At 43.3% G+C, this 10,165-nt stretch overlaps 1 protein-coding gene across 3 annotated transcripts in view; it reads left to right on the plus strand.

The window, feature by feature from the left end:
* Nucleotides 1-10,165, plus strand: part of Pgant2 (polypeptide N-acetylgalactosaminyltransferase 2) — a 415,237-nt gene that overhangs the window by 344,021 nt on the left and 61,051 nt on the right. For all 3 annotated transcript variants that reach the window (XM_068383494.1, XM_068383491.1, XM_068383492.1), the window contains one exon: nt 7,146-7,211. In XM_068383494.1, the coding sequence (XP_068239595.1) occupies nt 7,146-7,211 (66 nt within the window). The remainder of the gene's footprint in view (nt 1-7,145; nt 7,212-10,165) is intronic.

The raw sequence follows: 10,165 nt of genomic DNA on the forward strand, positions 1-10,165 counted from the left end.
ATCGGAAACAGGTTCAGTTCTTCCCCATCCAGGAACTGAACACGACCCTGCCTCTCTCGAGAGGCTACAATCTCACTAACCCTGGCCCCGGATGCGAGCTGGCAAAATAGGAAAATAACTTTTGTGTCAAATCCTTTAACGCACACTCTTCATTGCTCAACAGAGAAGCGAAATGAAGAACTTGTCTAAAGACCATGAAAATGGGCTTTGGAGGGTGCTGAAGGTCTGAGCCTAGCACAGGCTTTCGGGACTTTATTAAAGATCTCGTTACCTAGGTCGACCTGGAAGGCATATAGAATGGGTCTTGTCAAAGCAGACTTAAACGCTGAAATCGTGTTCGCTGCCAACCCTTGACCATGGAGGTGGGGAAAAAGGATAAGCAGAAGTCTGTCAAGATCTCCTGCGGAATCTTCGCCTTGACAAAAGGCCACCCAATTTTCTCCAAGATGACTCATATTGCCTTCTAGTAGATTTGCATTTATATTCCTCAAGGAAGTCTATACTGGCTTTCGAAATCCCGAAACGCTTTCTCACCGCTAGGGAGAGAAAATCATGAACTGCAGGGTCCGGGTTTTCTGTAATGAAGCGCAGACAGTTGACTTCTGGACTCGCTGGGTCAGAACTGGATGTGGTAGTGGTACAAACTTCAGCTACGGTTCCAATGCCAGGAGGAACCACACGCTGTTTCGGCCCACTTGTGGGCCACTATTGCCGCTACCCTTTGAAGGATCTCAGTTTGTTGAGGACCCTCAACAGAAGGTTGTGAGGAGGGAACAGATAAATCTTGGACCATCTGTTCCAGTCGAGGGACATCGCGTCCACTGCTTCCGCTAAGGGGTCCTCGTACGGGGCACGTACAGGGGCAACTTCTTGTTGTCTTTCGTCGCAAAGAGGTCTATCTGCAGTTCTGGGACTGATTCAGAATGAAGGAGAATGATCCTGCGTCTAAGGACCATTCCGACTCTATCGGTGTGAACCTGGATAGAGCCGTCCGCTGTCACATTGCGGACTCCTTGAAGGTGAACTGCCGACAGGTACCACTTCTTCTTTTCCGCCAATCGGAAGACGGCCAACATCACCTGGTTGAGAGGTGGTGACCTCGATCCTTGTCGATTCAAGTATCTTACAACTACCTCGCTGTCTATTACCACTTTATGTGGAACGAATGACGCGGGGAGACTTTCTTTAAGGTAAGGAGCACTGCCCTAGCTTCTAGAAAGTTTTATGAGAAAGGTCCTTGAATAGCCTGGACCAAGTCCCCTGGACTTTTTTCCGATGAGAGTGACCTCCCCATCCCTCCTTTGAGGCGTCTGAGTGAATCGTCACCGACGGGGGAGGTGGCTGAAGAAGAACCTGACTTCTTTAGATGTCTGGCTGGGACCAAGGCCTGAGAAGAGTACTTAGCCGAAGCGGCTGGTCTTCTCAGATCTCTTCACGCGTTTGATGCATAACTTCTCCAAACTCCGATTGCATCCTTTAGCTGTGCTCTTAGCACTGGGTCTGTCATCGAAGCAAACTGGAGAGAGCGCAGTACTCTCTCCTGCTCGTGTCTTGATATCCTTTCGGAATCTTGAAGTCTCTTGACAGAACCCGCTATCTCCTTCCTTTTCTTCGGCGGGGTGAGAAACGGTGTGACAAAAGGTCCCACTGGAACTTTTGAGATGGAGAAAGTCGAGACTTTTTCTGTTGATCTTGAAGCCTAGGTACTCTAGGAACTGGATCACTTGACTGGAAGCTTGCAAGCATTCTGTCTCGGATGCTGCCCACACCAACCAGTCGTCCAGGTAGGCTACTACCTGAATTCCCTTTAGGCAAAATTGTTTGAGAGCTACGCTCGCAAGCTTCGTAAAAATCCTTGGGGCTATGTTTAGCCCGAATGGCATGGCTCCGAAGGCGTATAGTCTTCGTTGTAGCCTGAACCCTAGGTAGGGGGAGAGTCGATGGCTAATTGGAATGTGCCAGTAGGCGTCTGACAAGTCTATAGAGACGGAATATGCCCTCTTTGGGCAGTAAGGTCCTTATGTGTTGCAGTGTTAGCATTTTGAATTTGCAATTCACTATGAACTTGTTAAGTGGCGACAAGTCCAGAGTGAATCTGAGCTTTTCCGAGTCTTTCTTGGGAACACAAAACAGCCTCCCTTAGAAATTGATGGGCTTCACCCTTTTTCTCCAACCGTTCTTGAACGTACTCCTCCATAACGGGGGTGGAGTGTTGGAAAAACCGAAGGTACGGGGGTGGAGTGCTGTACCAGCTCCCGCCCAGTCCATTCTTGAGTAGGCCGTGGGCCCAGGGATCGAAGGTCCACCGATCCCCGAAATTTCAGAAGTCTCCCTCCTACCGGTATCACCTCACTTGGACTGCCGTCCTGAGGTCTTGCCTTCCTGACCACGACCACCCCTGAATCCCCCTTCCCCTGGAGGGGCGTCTAGACGAGCCTCTGGCTGCTCCTCTAGGCTTAGCTCGAAAGGAAGTAGACTGCCCTTCGAACGCTGGGGTGAATGCCGTGGACTGTGTCGACACGGCCTGGGGTACCCAACTGAAAGGTGGTCGGGGTTTGTGCCACGATCTGGGGCACTGGGGGGCAATGGCAATTTCAGTTGCTGTGCTGTCTAAGAGACTTGGCTGGCCGAGACGGTAGCCTAGTCCTCATAGTCTTCCTCTTTGGTTGAGGACCCTCATCCGGGGAAGACTTTCTTTTGATAGCCAGGCCCCACTTCTGGAGAAGGTTTCTATTCTCCAAGGCTTTATCAAAAAACTTCTTTGACCAAGTCGGTAGGGAAAAAAGGTCTTTTCCCCAAATGTTGGAGGAGATTAGTTTCTTTAGCTCGTGCCTCACCGTAGCCGAGGTAAACACGAACTCCCTACAAGCTCTCCTTGCCTTGACGAAGCCATAAAGGTCCTTCGTCACTGTGGCCAGATGAGGCTTGGCCACTACCATGAACATTTCATGGACCTTGGGGTCACTTGCCATCGTCTCGAGAGTAGTCTGAAGAGACATTGAGGCAGTCAGTCTTTCTTTTGTATCGAACTCACTTCGCAAAAGAAAGTCAGACAGCTTAGGGAGGTCCTTGCCGAACTGACGTCCGGCAATATCAGCCTCCAACTTTCCCACTGAGAACGTAAGATGGACGTCCTTCCAGTCTTTGTGGTCCATAGGCAGGGCCAGCGACAAGGGTTTACACTCCTCTAGGGAGGGGCAAGACTTGCCGGCCTCGATTGCTTTTAGTACAGCCAGAAACCCTTTCTGTAAAAAGGGGGAAGGCTCTAGGTAGGCGAGGACACAAAGGAAGGGAGCTTCCTATTCAATGCAGCTACCTTTGAGTTAGAGAAGCCCCTCTCTTTCATCGAGGATGAAAGTAGAGCTTGAGCCTTAGCATGGTCCATCACTATGACCTCCATCGGCTCTGTCTCCTCCTTTGAAGCTGGTTCCTTCCTCAGCCGGACATAACAGTCCGGATATGATGCCTTGCTGGGCCAGAATTCCACCCTCCAGGGGAACTGAGCCCAGCTTATCCGAGATGACGATCTTTCCCAGTCGTCATCGGCATGTGCCTCAGCATACCTCCATGGGTTAGCATCTGAGCACAAGGGAAGGTCTTTCACATTGAGCTTTTTCTGGGGCCCATGAGATTCTGCAAGGCACTGCATTCGCAGTTCCATTGCAGCCGCCTTCTCCTGATTCTCCTTCTGCATTTGTTGGATCATTCCAACAACAGAAGAGAGGGCCTGTCCCAGCTCTACTGGGAGACCGGCCGATGTAGAGGGGCTTGAACTTCATCCTGGGCTTCTGCCAGGAGGTCTTCCTCCTGACACCCGTCCCACATCAGATATCCTGTCATTTAGCTGGATGTCTTGCATCGCGACCGCGACTTCAGCATCCACCTGGATCTGAACTTAGGGGATCTCCTCTTGAGGCTGGGGAATCACTGCATCAGCTGATGCCTTAGGGAAAAAATACGCCCTCATCTTCTCACTTGGAAGATAAGGGCCAGAAGTGTTCTTTTGGAAGCCCCTTACCCAGGTACGAAGCTTCTTCCTAGCTATTTAAATGTCTCATTAATCAGGTTAGTGCACACAGTACATACCTGAGGGTCCCAATACCGGAGATCATCCTTGGAGACAGCGTATGCTGCGTGTCTCCTACAAAACTCATGTCCGCAGAGGTTTCTTGCTGCTGACATTGCAGAAAGCACTTCCCCACTTCGGAGTGTCCTTCTGTAAAGAGAAGAAATTTCCATGAGTATCAAGTGAACTATGTATCACTGGATATGCATAGTATAGCATAACAATTCAGAAAGGAAAGACACACACTTGTGTTTCCCCTCACAACCCATTGTTGCAGCCTTCCAGATAATAAAATCCAAAATGGTTTATCTCTACTAGAGTAACCAATGCAAGGTTTCCAGAGGAAACAGGTGGAGCTCACACCTAGGCAATGATTTTAAAATCCTGGATAATAGACAGGGAAGAACTCTGCTTCCTATCTGAGGGCAGCAGCAAAGGGCTGTGCAAGAAAGCACAATAGTGTTAGAAGATACAGTGCTGTACCTAAACCTTTACTATAGTTTTCTTCTTACTGTATATGCTATACAGAAGAATACTAGTACAGTATAGGAGGATGTGTGCCGGCCTGCCTTTGCCGGCCGGCACACACCACAACTAGCTTTAAAGTATACTACTTAACAGCTATAGGGCGGCAGCAATCTGGTTCAAATGCCTGTGCCGGTCGGCAGCAGCTGCCGGCCGGCAACAGCCAGTGTTGGCCGGCAATGACTGCCGGCCAGCAACTACACAAGGTAGTACCCAGCTGCCGGTCCACACTCTTGGTGACCGGCAGACAAGGACTTACATAAGCCGGCCGGCAAAGGTACAAGACCGATGCTAGCCGGCAGCAAAAGAACCAGAAGACTACACCTGCCCGGCTGCCGGCCTCATAGGCCGGCAGCCGGGACAGGTACAGCACTAGAAGAAAATAGAATGGATGCCGGGATAAGAGTGTACACAACCCCCCAAGCCCGGCAACCGAAAGAGTGCATATAAGGAAGGGGAGAAACTTAATTCAAGGCTTCCTTGACCAATGCCGTCCGGCTCTGCCGGCAGGCATGGATGAGGGACCAAGAGAGGTCCGGGCAGCACTCGAAAACATAAGACCCTTGCCGGCCAGCATATCTGCCGTCCGGCAATGGGCTTAGTCAATTCCACATCCCAACCTATACTAGGTCCAGAAGTAGAATGACGTACAGTACAGTAATACCCCTGCCGGCCAGCTCTGCCGGCCGGCAAGGTACAGTACAGTAATGGCTAGGCCATTACGGAGATAGAGGGGGAAGGGACAAGAGGGTCCTGCCAACCTTGCTTTAGTGACAGATCACCCGCAGCCAAGAACTTTGTCTTAGCCTAAGGGAGATCTAAGGGAAAGGGCCAGCAATACTTGCCAGCTTCCAGAGCACCAAAGCAAGGAAGGCGTGCTACTCCCAAGGGAAGATTTTATCCTCCCCCGAGAACAGCAACAGGACTTAGTCTGGTCGATCACAAAAGAAGGAATCATAACTTACAGAAACCTTCGGTAGTGACCTAAGGGAGCTAAGCTCTCTTTGTAAGTGTTAGGTCAGCGAGGGGGGACTCTGCCCCAAGCCAGACAACACGGACTCAGACTAAAAACTCTGTTGTTCTGTCCCTCTTTGAACCAGACTTTGCTGGAACAGGAAGGTACAGTAACACCCTAGTATAGTTTTATCGAAAATAAATTCGGAAAAAACCACTTAGGGATAAGCCCAAGGCTTAAACAGAGGGAGAGGGATTGCATACCTTCTCCGAAGAAAAGAAAGCAAACCGGGGAGTATGATAAAGTATACTAAGGCTCCATAAGCAATTAGCCTAGGCACCAAGAGAATCGATTACCTAATTCACCGAAACTCTCACGTATACAATCTTGGAAATATTCCACACAGTCTAAAATGTATAAAATATAGCCTAAAGCTTCAATAAAATTTTAATTTACACTCGGAAAAACCAAAATCATGCATTAAGTACTAGGACCAAACGACTAGGCTACATGGCCTAGCGTAGGCCAGAATGGCGAATACTTCGCCAAATAATACTAAGCACGAAAGGAAATCCTATGTAAAGCTAAATAGCTAAAATTTATTAAGCAAATCAACCAGGAATGTCACTCTGACTAACTAATTTTATACCTAGTGAGTGACAGTGTCCAGGACACCTCTGGTAGGCTACGGCTCTTGTGTCAAAGATTAATCCTATTAATCACTCAAAATTTTACCAAGAGCCTACATTTATACATAACAGACACTATACTCAACTTATCCGAGGCCAACGAAGACGGAGAAGCCATGAAAAGCTGAATAAATCCAAGATTTGCGAGAAAAACAGGAAAAAAACACCGAGTTGTTAAGCTACGCAAAAAGGAATGCAGATGGCGCAGGATTGGCGCCAGGCACACATACGAATCGGGGGATAGGGAAGCCTTGGGAGCAACTCCCCTTTTTCTTTCCCGAATTCGTATCTCGTCAATCTCCCTCCATACGAGACGAAATCTCTGTTCAGGGTCGTAGATTGCCATGTGACGTGTCTAGAATACGTCCTCTGATATGTCGCGATATCCCTTTCACGAGTGGATACTCGCTCCAGGAGTTAGAATTCTGGTACCTTAAGGTAAATTCTCTGGGAATATCGCCGTAGTTGTAATATACCCTAGGAAGCTACCCTATAGGAACTTCCATCAGGACGACATGGCTTGAGCCCAAATATATATATATATATATATATATGTACTTAGAACAATTGGAAACACCCTTTTGCTTTCCTATATAAATCGTCACTGTCCATTTTATTCCTCATTTTTATTTTACACCCCCGAAGAGGGCCAATGTGTTTGGTCGAAAAATAGTGATTTATTTATACTTCGTTTGGTTCTTTTATGATCCTTTTTGAAGAGACGCAAACACACACACACATATGTATATATACTGTATATATATATATATATATATATATATTCATCTATTTTATTTATTAATTTATGTCCCTTGTATTACATAATTTGTTCACTAATTTTGTGGTATAGAGAAAGAAAAACATTGATGTAAATAGCCAATACTCACATAAGCCTCTCTCTTTTTTCCAGCTCTCGACGGGGCAGAACTTGCCAAGATCCAGAAGGTCCGAGTCATAAGGAACAGTCAGCGCGAAGGTGAGTTTCTCTATGTCAAAGTTGCTTTTCAGTAAGTTTATTTTAGATACCTTCCATACTGCTTTTAGAGAACATTTTTTTTTATAAGTAGAATATTTTTCGTTGTGGTATATGGGAAAACATATTCGTTGTGGAAGTTATTTCCTAGTTTCCTTTCCAAACTGGTCTATTTTTCTCTGTTGGAGCCCTTGGGCTTAAAGCATCTTGCTTTTCCAACTAGGGTTGTAGCTTAGCTAATAATAATAATAATAATAATAATAATAATAATAATAATAATAATAATAATAATAATAATAATAATAATAATAATAATAGCGTGAATGTGAACAAACAACTTTATCAGTAATTTTCACAAATTCATGTTCTATTCCGAAGTTGTTCATAATAAATGAAAATACCAATAGATGCAGTAAACAGCTTTTGCTATATATTTTAAAATGTAATACATGTATCAACTTCCAGCTTGAGTCTTCTACCGCTTGAGAGTTGTTGGGTCCTTTAACTGACCAGATAATACTACATTGGATCCCTTGCTGGACCGTTACGGTTCATTTTAACCTTTGCCTACACATACACCGAATTGTTGGGACCTATTCTTTACAAATTCTGTTCTTTCCTCACACCTGACAACACCATGATAACTGAAAAATTATTCTTCACTGAAGGGGTTAACTACTGCCCTGTTATTGTTCAATAGCAACTTTCCATTTGGTAAGGGTGGAAGAGACTCTTTCGCTGTGGAAGCACCTCGTCTAGAAGGACAATCCAAAATCCAGCCGTTTCTTTAGTTTTGGGTAATGTCATAACCTCTGATCATACTCTTCTACTGTCTTGGGTTAGAGTTTTATTGCTTCAGGGTACACTCAGGCACACTATATTTATGTTTTCTCATTTCCTTTTCATCACTGGACTATTTTCCCTGTTAGAGCCCGTAGGCTTATAACATCCTGGGTTTCCAAATAGCGCTGCAGCTAGCTAGTAACAATAATAATAAAACAAACTAAATAGCCACGCATTTACATGTGGTTTCGTCTGTTTCGATACCCAGATATCTTGAGAATGAGTGTACTGAATCTGATGAAAATTTAGCAACGTGTCGTTTGTTAGGTGGCTGTTTCAGAAAATCAACTTGATGGCAAATAAGTTCAGAGCCTTGATGATTTCACAGCAACAGTACATCGACTTTGGATTTATTTCTCCATAAGTTGATCATTTCGAGATGGTCATTTGTCCGTGTATTGGTCAAAATGTATACATATTATTATTATTATTATTATTATTATTATTATTATTATTATTATTATTATTAAGCTACAACTCTAGTTTGAAAAGTAGAATGCTATAAGCCCAGGGGCCCCAACAGGGAAAATAGCCCAGTGAGGAAAGGAAACAAGGAAAAATAAAATGTTTTAAGAACAGTGACAACATTAAAATAAATATATCCTGTATAAACTATAAAACTTGAACAAGAACAAAAAAAAAAAAGAGAAAGAGAAACTGAATAGAATAGTGTGCCCAATTGTACCCTCAAGCAAAAGAACTCTAACCCAAGAGAGTGGAAGACCATGGTACAGAGGCAATGGCACTACCCAAGACTAGAGAGCAATGGTTTGATTTCGGAGGGGCTTTCCAGAGGCGACTAATTTGTACACCCGACATGAGTATTAGTGCTCGATAGGGCTGATGTGCTTGAGAATGTAATATCTGCAATGCCAATTCCGCAGAATGGACACGTGTTTGTGTTTGAGTGCAAAATCAGTAGAAATTAGATATGTCGAATGAAAAAATCACACTCTATTTCAGATTAGGATAGGTAAAATATATATATATATATATATATATGTGTGTGTGTGTGTGTATATGTATAATGTATATGTATATATATACTATATATATATACATATATATGTGTGTGTATATATATATAGTATATATATAATGTGTGTGTGTAAAGAGAGAGAGAGAGAGAGAGAGAGAGAGAGAGAGAGAGTACAACAATAAACATTTTTCCAACACTGTAAACTTCGTTTGTTGTCATTTCCCTAAATTGCATTCGTACTGTGTGCTCGTGCAATAACTTGCTATCGTACTGAAAAAACAAACAAAGACTTTTGACGTTCCGACATAGACAAACAAATACTGTTCTCAAAGAAAGTATTGGAATGTTACTGGAATGTACGATGAAACAAACATTATTAGGCAGTTCAAAGGTTTGGTATATTATTATTATTATTATTATTATTATTATTATTATTAGCCAAGCTTATTATTATTATTATTATTATTATTATTATTATTATTATTATTATTATTATTAGCCAAGCTTATTATTATTATTATTATTATTATTATTATTATTATTAATTATTATTATTATTATCATTACTAGCCAAGCTACAACCTTAGTTAGGAAAGCAAGATGATATAAGGCCAAGGGTCCAACAAGGAAAAAATAGTCCATTGAGAAGGAAATAAATAAATGATGAGAGCAAATTAACAAAAAATCATTCTAAAAAACAGTAACAACGTCAAAACAGATATGTCATATAAAAACTATAAAAAGACTTATGTCCAGCCTGTTCAACATAAAAACATTTGCTGCAAACTTTGAACTTTTGAAGTTCTATTGATTCAACTACCCGATTAGGAAGATCATTCCACAACTTGGTCACAGCTGAATAAATCTTCTAGAATACTGTGTATGTATAGTTTCATTACAACTCCTTTAAAATTATAGTTTTAAATAATGTGTAAAATGCTTATGAAAATGTATTTTTTTCTAATCCTTATTTTTTTATTTTTTTTTTTTTTTTTTTTTTTTGTGTGATCGTCTGCCTTATTTGCACAAAGCGTGAGGATGCAAGCCTCACTTTCCTCGTGGTTATTGGTTGTTTTAAACTCACTTTTTGGTTACTTTGAATCCTTTTCCTCTTCAATGTGGGATTGAGGTGGGG

The sequence above is a fragment of the Palaemon carinicauda genome, chromosome 11 (genome assembly GCF_036898095.1).
Source record: "Palaemon carinicauda isolate YSFRI2023 chromosome 11, ASM3689809v2, whole genome shotgun sequence".
NCBI lineage: Eukaryota > Metazoa > Arthropoda > Malacostraca > Decapoda > Palaemonidae > Palaemon > Palaemon carinicauda.